General features: G+C 41.9%; 1 protein-coding gene across 1 annotated transcript in view; it reads left to right on the top strand.

The window, feature by feature from the left end:
- The window catches only part of LOC136875505 (UPF0764 protein C16orf89 homolog), a 60,501-nt gene extending 52,460 nt beyond the window's left edge, over positions 1-8,041 (top strand). The window contains exon 6 of the mRNA XM_067149055.2: positions 7,865-8,041. Coding sequence (XP_067005156.2) covers positions 7,865-8,033 — 169 coding nt within the window. The 3' untranslated portion in view covers positions 8,034-8,041. The remainder of the gene's footprint in view (positions 1-7,864) is intronic.
- The last annotated feature ends 7,359 nt before the right edge of the window (positions 8,042-15,400 follow it).

Below are 15,400 nucleotides of genomic sequence, written 5' to 3'. Positions count from 1 at the left end.
AACGTTGGGCGTGGTCAAGATCTGTATGGGTTGCCACGCGCTGTTGGTAGGAGGTAAAGGAAGGGAGGAGCGGAAAGGAACTGGCCACCCTACCGTAAGTAAACTCCGGCTCAGGCACACCTCTGCGGTGGTTCGGACCTGCCTTCGGGCAGAATACACCTTACCTTACCTTTATGATGACATGATGTGCGTGTGTGCTCTGCCGAGTTCTATGCCTCGGCACCCTTGTTATTATGCGGTGAAGTACTGTATGTCTGGAGTGATGTTTCTAAAGTCTTCACAGCGTTAGGCAGTTAATCAGCAGAGGAGCGACGTGTACGTACGTATCGGTACTGTTTGATTGCACGGAGTTGCTCATTGTTTTAAGGTCAGAGTTTTGTGGTGGCCATTTTGTTGCTGGAGGTGTTATAGAACTAAAGACCATTAAAGCCAATTGGAAAGTGTTCATTAATGAGTACTGTCTCAGCGTCCCAGATTGCTTCTTTCCGAAAGTAACGGAACAAGTTATCATCAACCATCAGGTTCTTGATCGTTTGGAAAGGTGATAAAATAACTTATTAAGTCCCTCAAAAAATAATGAGCGCGTTGTTTTAAGTTCCTGGCAGGTACTCTTTTCTCAAACAGTCTGACTCGTTGGCTGAATGGGCAGCGTACTAACCTTCGGTTCAGAGGGTCCCGGGCTTCGATTCTCGGCCGGTCAGGGATTTTAATAGCTTTTGTATCCGTTCCAAAACTTCATGTTCACACACCACCCTACACTACCAACCACCACAAAAGTGATTACATCCCTCCATATAGGGTTGACGGCAGGAAGGGCATCCAGCCATAAAACAGGGCCAAATCCACATGAGTAGTAGAAGTGGAGAGTTCTGCGGCCACCGCCACCGCGGGTCCCGCCGCAGAGGCTTCCACCGCATTGCTATGCTGGCTAACAGAGCGAGCCTAACCTCACATCCGCCATCTTGGAGCAGCTTAACCTAACTTAACGCGTAAGAGAGCTAGCCTAACCTCAGTTTTACGGCCGGATGACCTTCCCGACGCCAATTGCACAAGATGGCGGCTACACACAGCTCCTTATGAGACGGCTTACGGGTGCTTGCGCAAGATGGCTGCTGCTCTAATGAGATACCCTAGGGACGCTTGCGCAAGATAGCGGCTATCTAATTGCTCAAGTTGGCGGTTAAACATAGCTTCTTATATACGGCTTAAAGGCGCTTGCACAAGATGGCTGCTATACATAGGCGCGTATGAGACCCCTAGGTACGCTTGCGCAAGATGGCGGCTATCTAATTGCTCAAGATGGCGCTGACAGCGGCCATCTATAATCAACAGAGCACCGTGCTGCTATCTTTACGGCTACTACCTTAAGCACGTGGTGACGGGCAACTTGAAATTCCACGTGCTCTTGTTTGTAAACAAAGCCACGTGCTTTTTGACGGCTACTACCTTAAGCACGTGGTGGCAGGCAATTTGAAAAATTCCATGTGCTTTTTCGACAGCTGTCATCCGCCATCTTTAAACAACAACGCATCGTGCTGCCACCTTTAGAGCAATGAACCTTATCATTAGGCATGTAGTGGCGAGCAATTCGAAAAATTCCATGTGCTTTTTGACAGCTGTCAGCCACTATCTTTAACTACATGGTCCGACTCGTTGGCTGAACGGTCAGCGTACTGGCCTTCGGTTCAGAGTGTCCCGGGTTCGATTCCCGGCCGGGTCGGGGATTTTAACCTTAATTGGTTAATTCCTACGGCACAGGGGCTGGGTGTATGTGTTGTCTTTATCATTTCATCCCCCATCACGACGCGCAGGTCGCCTACGGGAGTCAAATAGACGTGCACCTGGCGAGCCGAACCCGTCCTGGGATATCCCGGCACTAAAAGCCATACGACATTTAATTTCATTTAACTACATGCACATGGCTTACTGCTAACTTGACGGAAGTAAACTTTACAGCGCGGGACTTAGCCACGCCGCAAGCAAGCAAGCTGCCCTTTACAACTTACTACGATCTTATAGCAAGCTGCCCTTCTCAACATACTTAACGAGCTGCCCTTCTCAACACTATTATTATCTTATATTTAAAACCAAGATGCTGTTAGAAATGGCGGCTATGGGCGATTGCACAAGATGGCGGCTATACATAGGCTGTTATGGTCTTCTCCTCTTCCTCCTCTGTTAAGATATATCTCTGTCGAACAAGTTTAAACATGCATCACTAAAACAAGAGTGTGCACGTGTTGCAGCGATAACGTCATCATAGTTGTGCATGTTTAGACTTGTTCGTTTTCTCAAGCCTTTAGAGTAGATGTAAGGAATGCAATAAGTACAACATTTTGAATGCAATCAAATATTTATTTACAATGTGCTACAACAGTGTTCGTTTTGCTGCTGACAAGGTTGATATGCTTCTTAACAACGTTTTGCGAAGAGGTAACATGCTTCCGAAATACCTCCTGCAACATTCAAATTTTTCAAATTGTCCGCCGCTACATGCCTAAGGATAAGGTTTTGTGCTCTAAAGATGGCAGCACGATGCGTTGTTGATGAAAAATGGCAGCTGTCAAAAAGCACGGGGATTTATTTACAAACAAGAGCACGCGGAATTTAAAATTGCCCGCCACCACATGCTTAAGGTAGTAGCTGTAAAGATAGCAGCACGGTGCTCTGTTGATTATAGATGGCCGCTGTCAGCGCCATCTTGAGCAATTAGATAGCAGCCATCTTGTGCAAGCGCCCTTAAGCCGTCTCACAGGGAGCTGTTTATAGCCGCCATCTTGTGCAATTGGCGTCGGGAAGGGCATTCGGCCGTAAAACTGAGGTTAGGCCCTTCCATGAGGTTAGGATTGCTGTCTTGCGCGTAAAAAGGTTAGCCCCTCCAAGATAGTGGATGTAAGGTTAAGCTCGCTCTCTTAGGCATCAGGAAGGGCATCCGGCCGTAAAACTGAGGTTAGACCCCTCCATGAGGTTAGGCTAGCTCTCTTACGCGTTAAGTTAGGTTAAGCTGCTCCTAGATGGCGGATATGAGGTTAGGCTCGCTCTTTTAGCCAGCATAGCAATGCGGTGGAAGCCTCTGCGGAGGGGCCTGCGGTGGGACCCGCGGTGCCGGTGGCCGCAGAACTCTCCACTTATACTATTCACATGTGCGACCCCACATGCGTGGGGAAAGGCGGTAGGAATATAAGACTCTTTTCTCAAACAATTGATCTTATCGGTTTGCTTGTTGTCGTTACGGTACCGGTACCCGCATGGTTTCTATCTACACGGGAGGCGAATTATATTTTTATAATAACTTGAATAAAATATTAAATGCGAGGTACATAAAATACCATGCGACTAAAAGGGGCCTAAGGCGCTCTTACATTGGGAGCGTGGATTGGTAACCACGGAGTCCTTAGCTGAGTCTTGGCATTGCTTTCACTAACTAACTTGTGCTAGTCTCCTTGCTTTCACCTTTCCTATCCGACCTTCCTTAGTCAACTCTTTCTTTTCCGACCCTGACGGTATTAGGATTGCGAGACATAGTCACGCTCTTTATGGCCCTCGTCTTTCTTAGGCAGATACCGTAATATTTCTTTATGTCGGCTCCTTTCCATTTTCTCCCTCTGATTAGTGTTAATAGAGGATGGTTACCCAGTTATTCTTCCTCTTCGTAAGACTATGATCATCGCCACAGCTCACTCATTCTTCTTTTTCTTTTGAGAGACTAAACATTAGAATTGACTCAATAGAACACGATGATGTTTATGAAGAAGTACATTATCCAATTAAATATATTAATATATTAACTATCTTATTCCTTTCTTCTGGCATCCCACATCACAAGTTGGACACAAACGTTGGATACGTCTTAATATTCTTCTTCACAGTTTAAATACTAATGGTGGTTCGTACAACGGAACGAGAATGACTGAGATAAACACAGACAAAAATATTGTTCCTGCAGAAATTCTGATGGGATCAGCTTTAGGAAGAATGTGTGTTACTCCAAGAATAGCTTCGAAAATAGTGACATATCTTTCATTCTTAAACGGAGGTAATTTCCTCTAAATTCAACCTTCTTTGTCACAATCAACAAGTCAGAGGGACAAACTCTACCAGCAGGGATAAAGCTCACCGTTATGGACAACTATACGTAGTTTTCTCAAGAGTTCGTGAATCCATAGTCAAAAGTAAAACACATATATATATATATATATATATATATATAATAATGATTCTGTAAATTTGACATGTATGTAACATGCAAAGTGCAACTTTTTTCGTAACGTACAACATTCCTTTAAATTTTCCAATTACGTTTTACAAACTAAAATTGATTGTCGAAGACAGGCTTACGTACTACTAGTTCTTTACACAGCGATTGAGATAAGAGTTCATTTGTTTGTTTGTTCATTTGTTTGTTTGTTTGTTTGTTTGTTAGTTTGTTTGCTTGTTTCTTCATCCGTTTACCGTCCAGGGTTGGTTTTTCCCTCGGACTCAGCGAGGGATCCCACCTCCACCGCCTCAAGGGCAATGTCCTGGAGTGTGAGATGTTGGGTCGGGAAATACAACTGGGGAGGAGGATCAGTACCTCACCCAGGCGACCTCATCTGCCATGCTGGACAGAGACCTTGTGGTGGGGATGGGAAGATCGGAAGGGATAGACAGGGAAGAGCTAAGGATTCGGCCGTAGCCTTAAGTTAGGTACCATTCCGGCGGCAAATGCTTCGAGAAGTAGGAAGTGGTAACACCTCCCCCCTCCCCCTACTACTCAGTCGACCTCCCGAGGCTTAGTGGACCCCGTTCCAGCCCTCGTACAGTTTTTCAAATTTCGTGGCAGAGCCGGGAATCGAACCCGGGCCTCCGGTAGTGGCAGCTAATCACACCAACCACTACACCACAGAGGCGGACGATGTGTTTAATTACTATGAAAAATAGACAGCCTTAATAATTTTAATATCAAATATAATTATATTAAATTCATATGTTATGATAAGTCATGTTTATGTAATTATTACTTCAGACTTCTTTTGCTGTGCACCTCCATAGCGCAACGGTTAGCACTATTAGCTGCCGTACTCGGAGACCCGAGTTCGATTCCTCACACTGCCAGAGATTTAAGAATCGCAGGAGAGCTAGTATGTGGCTAAAATGGTACATGCCGCTCATCTCCACTGGAGGTGTGGCTGGAAAGAGTTGCACCACCTCGAGGCGAGGATAAGAATTTTCTTTTTATTTCTTTCGCTGCATTTCCCACTCCTTGATGGAGTAACTGGTGCAAACTTTGCCCTGTTTTACGGATGGGTGCATTTCCTTACGCCAGCCGTATATGGAGGTGTGTATTGCGTGTTTTTGTCGTGGCTGGTGGTCCTGTATGCAAATGGAGAGGTGTGTATTTGATACAAACAAGAACATCCAGTCCCCGAATCAGAGGAATGAACCAGACGCGGATAAAATCTCCAACCCGGCTAGGAATTCAACCGAAGCCCCTACGAACTGAAGGGCCCAAAGTTGACCATTCAGTCAAGGACCAGAGCAGTAATTACTTCAAACGTAGGTTATATAATACAATGGTGAAAATATGACTGAAGAATATTATCCCTTTTGCTTGATTTTAGGCCGCAGGGTCTCTTTAACTTGGGAGCGTGGGTTAGTGACCACAGAGCCCTTAGCAGAATCCTGGCATTGCTTCCACTTACTTTTGCAACGCTCCTTACTCCCATCTATCCTATCTGACCTCCCTTGTTCAACTAATGTTCTTTTCCGACCCCGAGAGTATTAGAGCATTCGAGGTCTAGGGAGTCTTTCATTTTCATACCCTTGGTGGCCCTTGTCTTTCTTTGGTAGATACCTTCATTTTTCGAAGTGTCCACGACTCCTTCAGATTTTTCCCTCTGATTAATGTTAATAGAGAATGATTGCCCGTTGTATTCCCTCTTAAGACAACCACCACCACCACCACCACCTTTCTTTGATTTTGTATCTTATAAAGCAGTCCATGTTTTGTTCTGTATATTGTGATGTTGATACAAATCTATATTTATGTACGATCCAGAGTACGGTATTGTGAAAATAAATCTAGTATTCAATAGTATTTTATCTAATTTTGTCAGAACCTCTTTCAACATATCTTTTGGCCACATCACACGTTTGATGGGCCAGTCTGTTACAGGTTTGAAGTAAATTCCGGCACACAAACACTAACCTATGAACGGAGGTCAGCTCTAGGTTAAAAGAAAATGTGGGAGGGAGGAGGGGGGGGGGGGGGTAGGAGTAAAAAGAAAAAAGTGAATATGAGTGGTTGAAATGGACTGCCTTGTAACTTGATTCTTTAGTTTGACTTTATTAGACACAGTGAATGTAGAGTAAGCCAATCAGAAAAATATATTTATTGTTCCTCTGGTGTACTATCCTGGTGATTTTTTCCTTTATTGAACAGAACTATGACGTTTTTGTATAGCCACTAAAAAAACGCAAGGGAGTTACTACAAGAACGATGTAAGTGAGGAGCTTAGTTCTAGTGGAAACAAGACGAGACTCGACTAGTTGTGTCGTACTAAGCTCGATAGCTGCAGTCGCTTAAGTACGGTCAGTATCCATTAATCAGGAGATGGTGGGTTCGAACCCTACTGTCGGCAGCCCTGAAGATGGATTTCAGTGGTTTCCCATTTTTACACCAGGAAAATGCTGGGGCTGTACATAAGGCCACGGCTGCCTTCTCACACCTAGCCCACTCCTGTCCCATCGTCGCCATAAGACCTATGCCTGTCGGTGCGAAGTAAAGCAAATTGTAAAAAAAAAAAAAAAAAAAAAAAAAAAAAAAAAAAAAAAAAAAAAAAAAAAGTCGTGATCGCCAACCCGCGTTTCCAAGTTGAGAACCCTCTGAAGTTACGTATCACATTTAGTCACCTCTTACGACAGGCACGAGATACTGTGGGTGTTTTGTGGGGTTGAATCTCCATGCTACTGCAAAGTGCTTAAATACAAGAGGGATCTATGTCAGTAAAACTTCTGGTGCTTTAAGAACGCCTTTTGGGGGCGAAATTTCCCGGCCAATGCACGTAGGATTTTTGAAACAAAAAATCGCGTCCTATAATTCGAATTCCAAGTTAAACTAGAGATCTCGCGGCTATGCAAGCCTTCTTTGCTTTAGAGAAACATTCTGGCATCCCGGCACATCCTGAAAGACCAGCAGGAATTTTAGGGAACTCAGCACACTTATTTTTTTAATGCTAGAAATATGGAATTGCTTGCAGACTGACCGCTAAGGCATTACGTTTTATAGTAATGATATGCTCTCATTCCACAATTTTTTAATAATAGTAATGATGACGACGGTCCACTGCCATCTTCTTCTCATTCTCCAAGTGTTAATGTAGTGAAATGCTCGTTACTTTTCAGGTTATAATTTTAATACTAATGTTACTGGTGTTACGTTCCACCAACTACTTCTATGGTTTTTCGGAGACAAGGAGGTGCCGGAATTTTGTTCCGCAAGAGTTTTTTTTGTGTGTCGGTAAATCTGCGGAGACGAGGCTGGCGTACTCGAGCACCTTTAAGTACTACCGGACTAACCAGAATCGAACCTGGCAACTTGGAGTCCGAAGGCCAGCGCTCTACCGTCTGAGCTACTCAGCCCGGCGGTTATCATTTTCCCTCATACACTTAACGAAAATGAGGCCTAAGATGTCTATAAGTTGTCAGATTACGAGATTAGTCATCCCATATTAATAAAATCTATCTGATGTGATAATATATAGACCCTATTAAAAATGCTGCATAAAATGTGTAAATACTGTATTTCTAGTACATCGTTTTTTATGATCTGAAGAACTTCTCTGTTGTTGTTGTGGTTTGGAAAACTAATTCTTATACTCTACAGGTCTACTACCCCCACGAATCATGAGAGAGAAGAAGACGCACTAATGGAATCCGATTGCCTGATGCACTTCACGGGAGTAGCTATAGCGGCCATCGCAACGTCTATCCGGCCTATGGTGGAATGCACTGACTATGACTATACCACTCGACCAACTGAACAACATGAATAAATAAATTTAAGCCAATCAGAAAAATATGTTTATTGTTCCTCTGGTGTACTACCCTGGTGATTTTTTTCCTTTATTGAACAGAACTATGACATTTTTGTATAGCCACTAAAAAAAAGCAGGATGAGCGCATGATACTTGGTACTGAATGTTCATCGCATTTATTATTGAACAATTTGCTTTACGTCGCACAGACACAGATAGGTCTTATGGAATAGGAAAAGGCTAGGAACGGGAAGGAAGCGGTCGTGGCGTTAAGGTACAGCCCCAGCATTTGCCTCGTGTGAAAATGGGAAACCACGGAAAACCACCTTCAGGGCTGCCAACAGTGGAATTCGAACCTACTATCTCCCAGATGCAAGCCTACAGCTGCGCGCCCCTAACCGCACGGTCAACTAACGTGGTAATTTACTATTTTATCAAGCTAAACTTTCATTATCCAACTGTAATTAACCTCCCATGTAGATAAAAATCATGTGGACACCCACAACAAAAATTATATCTGTAGGTTCAATTGTGTACACGCATGCACAGAAATGGTGTCCCGATATAAACAATCAACACTGCCCTACTCCGGTACTGAAAAGTTAAGGAGGGAGTGAAGGGGTAGAGTTGAAGGCCACTCGAATACCGAAAAAGGAAGGGGGAAATATGAACGGGTAGTGATGAAGGCGCAGTGTGTCTATTGCTATACATATACCCTCACCAATGTGCCCATTTCAGTCACAAAAGTCTTGTAGCGGGTTGTCTTCCTGCAGCAATGTGTTAAGCGAGAATGTGGGGGTATGCCTTGCTTTGTTTACGTCGGAACACCATTTCTGTGCATTCGTGTACGAGGAAAGTTTCCACGCATGCACAGAAACGGTGTCCCGATATAAACAAAGAATGGCATCATCCCACCTCCCCGTTTAACACAGCCCGCTACAGGACTGCTGTGATTGAAATGGGCACAGTTGTAGATGTATAGCAATACACACACTGTGCCTTCAGTACTACCCGTTCACTCCCTTCCCCTTCTTTTTCAGTGCTGGAGTAGCCTTCAACACTAGCCCTTCACTCACTTTCTTCCTTTTAACTACTGGAGGGGAGCAGAGTTGATTGTTTGTCAGAACACCATTTGTGCATGCGTGTATCCGCGAGAAACGTAAACGCAATACCATTCGCTCATATTTTTCAAACTGCATTATCATCGAGATACTCTAAACATGAGGTGATGTCAAGATTACGGGGGAACTCAAGATGGGACAAACGTGTTTTTTAAAATGATGAAATGTGAAGAATACTAATGTGAATCAATTGTGTTCAATTCGCATTTCTTTCGTTTTGATAATACGTATTCAAGAAACCCGAGCAAAGATTTTGCGCGATGTGGTTGCGAATAAGAAGGGCGAACTCAAAAACAGATCTTTGCTTGTTTACTAAGCATCTGTGCATGTCTAAGTGTACTCACCCCTTGTTTTAGACTGCATACCCGTGTGGCTGGGGGCAGTAGAATACTTTTAACGATCTCCCCTGTCTGTCAAAAGAGGCGACTGAAGAAACATGGGTTCTAAACTCGGGGGGCGTGGGTAATCGAGAGATAGCGGGTTCGAATACCACCGTCGGCATATCTGAAGATGGTTTTCCGTGGTTTCCCATTTTCACACCAGGCTATACCTTTGTAGTTATTGATGATGTTTATAGAAAACAAATACAGTAATTGGAAAGGGGTGATGTATTATGTGTTTAATTAACACTCCACGTATCGTGGGGACAAACGTAAAACATGAATAATAATCAGAGAAAATATGGATAATATTAGAAGCACAGAACATCAATATGTAGAAGTCTTCGAAACATAAAGTTCAAGGAGTTTATAAACATATATGAGTTTATACACATACATTAACACTCGAGGCCGCCACACCTTAATTAAGGCCACGACCCCTTCCTTCCCACTCCTATCCCATCGTCACCATAAGACCTATATGTGTCGGTGCGATGTAAGGCAAATCGTGATGTGAATAATTTGTTGAGGTAATTATCACACGTTTCGTGCAATTTAATCGACACATTTGTGCCTTGAGAATATAGCACCACATCATCACCTTCTCGTTGCCCCTTATTTGAGAGTTCGACTCAAGCTTGTTAGTTTTCGTAGTCCGTGAATATTGCATTTATCTTGCACGTACGTACCTATTTCTAGTAGTATGTACACCGACTCCGAAGAATGGAATTTAGAGAAAAACGAACGGTGACAGTAGTGGAATGTTTGAGGCAAATAATTTACGATCTGTTTCAGTGTCGCCTAGGCTGCTTATAACAGATGGTGGATCTGTTGAGAATACTATACAACCAGTTTTCGGGCTAGGACTAACATAGTCTCAGCTACCATATGTAGATATTTCGATATGACGACAATCTGTACTACTTTAGAGTCAATTTATATGCTCTATTTTACTCTGGCGAACTTGAAAGAAAACTAAATCCAAATGGGCGATCTATTACCGTTTTGTTCATTTTCTCGGGTAAAACTGAGTGAATCGCCAGAGATCCTTTGAATGCCGACGACGTGCGCCCGCCAATAAAATCAGACTGCTCTGTTAAGTTTGTACATTCAATCTTGGGATCATGTGGCCAACGGTGTGATGATGATGATGATGATGATGATTGTTGTTTTAAGGGGAACTACAACTGGGTAACCATCCTCTATTAACACTGAGCCCTTCCCGCATCCAGGTACGACACAGCCATAATATCCCGACAGCCAGATGTAATCTCAGGGTATTTCTTCACATAAGGAAAATATCTAATTTTTCTTTTTGGCTAGGCTTAACGTGAATTCAGAGAAAAAGGTAGGGACCGCACGCCACAATCACCAATGAACGTCTCCATCCTATCGCATTCAAGTGTAAATTCATCACTGACCGCTTAATTCTAACTCAAATCGTATGTTAAACACCTCAAAAACTAAGTCTATCTACTCACAATTGCTACAAATTATCACTCGCTGTATAAGAAAAATAATGGGAAAACACATTTATTAAATTAAGCCAAACTTAAAGAATTGAGAACTCGTGTTACTAAGAAATTCCACAATCGTTGATTAAATTCAATAATAATTCGTAATATTCTACATTTTAAGTCAGCGCTGGCTTATTAACAAAATAAGATAATATAATGAATTCACTATTTCTGAAATGAACTTAAGTTTCATCATTCATAGTCATGTTTTAAAAAATGAAAAAAGTCATTCACGTCTATCACTGTACCACAATCACTTTGTAGTTAAAAATGAAATTCCTCCTTACAATTTATAAAAATCTTGCTATCTGAATTCGTTAATGCAGCATTTCTTTGGCGAAGAAATGTATTATGATGACTGATGTGCTAAGGTTTCCATCCCTATTGCCTTTTAAATCACGGCTCCTAATTTACTATCTTCTCATTTAAAATTAATACACGAATTATAAATCAACACTCAAAATATAATCTATCTCACTATTCTATCTGAATAATTTTTAATTTACTGTTATACGGCTCAATATGCATCTATTCGTTAAGCTTATTTTTAATATATAATATGTGCAAGTAATTCAATATGTATTTACGTTAAGATATCTCGGTACTATTTATATGCGTCGCTTCTAATATCTATATTGGCTAAACACACCTTTCGCTTCACATATGTTACGAGAATACGTCACAAGATACCTATATTTTAATATTAACAGCTGTACTTGACGTTACACCAAATCTCTAATCTCAACTAGAAGTAAATATCCACCATTCATACCTTATTTTGTGTCACTCCCAGGGTGTATCTCTTTCCTTGTGCTTGCATCGTCTAACTGATCCAAAATACCCATATTTAGCATCTACCATTCATATATACGTCTCATAATCAACGTAACCCACATTATCATACACAAATTAATTCATATATCTTTCTTCATTATAAAACCTTCAATTAATTCCATTTCATCTTTCTAAATACCATTTTTCATCATTCATAACCTCTTTCATAATAAATGCAATTGCTAAGACGTGCCATTCTTCTTTTACGTAAATACTCCTTTAAATAGATCGATTCTCTTCCAACATTACGATGCTTAACCTTAAATATTGCGTTCGTGCATTTAACAACATTACTTTACAAGGAATAACTCGACTGTATCTTTCACTTCCTCTCATGGGATCCACCTGTGACGTAATCGTTGACTGAATGGTTTCGCGAGATCCATAGATATTATTCGCCGTAAGACAATATTTGTATTCAGCTGTTAGATAACTTTTCTTCCTACTCGTATTCTCAATTACCTTGGTAATTCACTTATTTCATGCATAGCCATACTCCTCGAGATATCTATGTAATTATACACTAACTTAATATAGTATTAGCAGATAAAAATGTAACGCACTTCACTTCACTGTTTCACTTGCTCTCTTAACTATTTCACACTTAGAATACTCTAAGCTAATGCATATGCCTAGCTAAATTAAGAATTGTAATACTTACGGCAAACACTTAGCTCGTCTTTCATCATATCAGCTGTCAGTTGCTCTCTTCCTGCTTGTCACATCGCTGGTTCATTGGCCATGGTTCGAGGTTCGGTTGGACTCCCCATCTCATCTTAGGTAGGGTAAGCTGATTGGATCATATCTCCCTCCAGGTTGGTCCATCTGGATGCTTAGCAAGTCATCTTCTTCTCGGAATAACTGCCAATATAATCAAATAACGTCGACAAGAAAATGTATATTTTTAAGATTTTCTTAGAATAATATTTCTTTTAAAAAAATATTCTATTAGTCTTTTCTTGTTCTAGTTAACCAATTCTCTAAATCTGCGTAAGATCTTCCGTCTTGTCTTATGAAAATCTTCGATTTTAAAATTATTTGTTTAAAAAAATATTATTCCTTCCTTGATTTTTCTTCTGACGGAGTAATTCTTTCCTATTCTTTTTTTTTTCTTTACGACTTCCTATTCATGATTTCCAGTGTATCGCTAAACTTGCGCCTCCGGTCTATCAGTGTACGTATTTAAATAAATTCTCGTATATCCCGCTTCCCAATATTTTTCAGTGTTTCTGCAAGTATCTTGCCGTCTTCTCTTAAATTATAATAGTTACTCTTCAAAGCTTCCGCCGTAATCTTTACTATTTCCTTTCTTCGACGCAGCAACAGCAGTTTGCTTCGTCTCTTCTCGAATTCAGTTTATCAAGTATATTTTTTAATATCTATTAATTTACTTGTTTTTTTAAAACAATTCGCCTGACATTGCTCTGTTCTGCACCGCCTTTGAAAGGTAGTCGTTCCAAGTTAATCATGGCCTATTTTATTCATATGTCAAGACTTTCTTGTATACTCTCTTCGGCCTGAGTGGTCTATACCTTTCCTAGGCGCCATTTTGGAGCACGTCCGAAAATGCAACGGGCACAACACTAATAAGAAGAAAGTGGAAGAGGTTCGATACTTTCCAAAAATGAGAAAAATCAGCCAAAAGCTTGGGATGAACCTTAATTATTAAGGCCACGGCTGCTTCCTTCCCACTCCTAGCCCATCGTTGCCATACGAACAATCTGTGCCCGTGCGACGTAAAGTCAATTATTAAAAAATCATGAAGGTTTCGGCACAAGAAAGGGAAAATCGTAAAGGGCGTGGAAATTAAGGACTCCCTAGGTCTCGAAAACCTAATACCGTCGGGTCAGAAAAGAACAAGTTGGCAGAGGGAGTTCGGATAAAAAATGAAATGAAATGAAAGTGAGGGGTCTGTCACAAGCAGAAGCAATGCCAGGACTTTGCTCAAGGCACGCTCCCATGTCGTGGGGACCCCTTTTAGTCGCCTCTTACGACAGGCAGTAGATATCGTGGGTATTATTCTACCACCCCCACCCACAGGGTGATGCCTGTAGTAAGAGTCGTCTATAAAGGACACCAGTGGCTCTCAAGTTGGGAGCGTGGGTTGGCGACCGCGGGGCACTTGGCTGAGACCCGGTATTGTTTTCACTTATGCCGTGCTCCTCGATTTCATATATCCTATCCGACCTTCCTTTGTCAACTCTTGTTCTTTTCTGACCCGACAGTACTCGAGTATCCGAGGTCTAGGGAGTCTTTCATGTTTACGCCCTTCGTGGCCCTTGCCTTTCTTTGGCCGATACCTTCATTTTGCGAAGTGTGGGATACCTTCCATTTTATTTCCCTCTGATTAATGTTAATAGAAGATGGTTGCCCACTTGTACTTCGTCTTAAAACAATAATCACCACCACTCCGTGGTCGCCAACCCACACTCACTAGTTAAGAGCCCCTGGGGCCCATCTATAACGGTCAAAGTTCCGGTGATTGAAAATAAGCAATTCTACTATACACGAACACGGAAATTGTCAGTTTTTCATTCGTGCTTTGTTCTCCAATTAACTTCCAAAAATTTGTCAGTTACCTTATCATTTCCTTTTGTTCTAGTCCCAACCTTAGCCTTGAGATCGATCACCTTGAGTACACTATCTTACTGTGAGCCCTCGCTAATATAACCCATTTCGCGCAGCGCCTCAAAAAGCTTACTTGACAGATCGTTATTTATTTTTAGTTATTTGTCATAAGTCTGTACAGAGTTCTCCTCAATATTCACAGACACTATATGTATGGCTACATTAATGCATGAATGAGTTGAAAATGAATGATTCCATGACTGAATTGAATTATCATGCATGCATGAATGAATGAGCACTTCTCTCCCAGTCACGGATAACCACCAACTGAGGAGAGAGCATTCGATTCGCTGAATAAATGCATGGATGGGTTTATGCATAGCTACTGCCCGGTCGTGTTATCCACCCCTGGTGAGAAAAGGAGCCTCCTTCCCAGGGATAACACGACCGGCCCTTTTTCTTGAGGCCCAAACAGAAGACCCCCACCTGAGCTAATAGCTGTCAAACACTAATTTCTCACCATTCTCTAAATTCAGCAGGGCACATGTAAGCGAAAATCCCGCTCCCCATGTGCCCTCCCTTTCCTCTTTCTAACAGATCCTTATTTGACACCTTTCCATGGTGAACAATCGAGTCAGTCCTAGTCCAAGTTCCTGCAATCACCAAATCTACAGTTCTTATGAATTTATATAACAGTATATTGAATAAAATGGTTTTCCTAAATTATATTCTCTACCCTGTGACGCAGAATAAGTCAAGTTCCCTCTCAGTACTGTGTCCCTCGGGACAAATTTCGCAGATCCAGAAAGTGCTGTTACATATCAATTTGCCAAGCCCATTACAGAAAAGACACCCTCCACCTGACCCTACGAGCAACACTTTCACAGCATTCACCCAAAGTCTGGCTGTGCAAGAAATACTGTTGTGTGAATAACCTCGCTTTCACATCGTCAAAGCCAATGATG

This window comes from Anabrus simplex, chromosome 6, assembly GCF_040414725.1.
Source record: "Anabrus simplex isolate iqAnaSimp1 chromosome 6, ASM4041472v1, whole genome shotgun sequence".
NCBI lineage: Eukaryota > Metazoa > Arthropoda > Insecta > Orthoptera > Tettigoniidae > Anabrus > Anabrus simplex.
The sequence above is the reverse complement of the archived record's forward strand: the minus strand, read 5'-3'. Positions and strand labels throughout refer to the sequence as shown.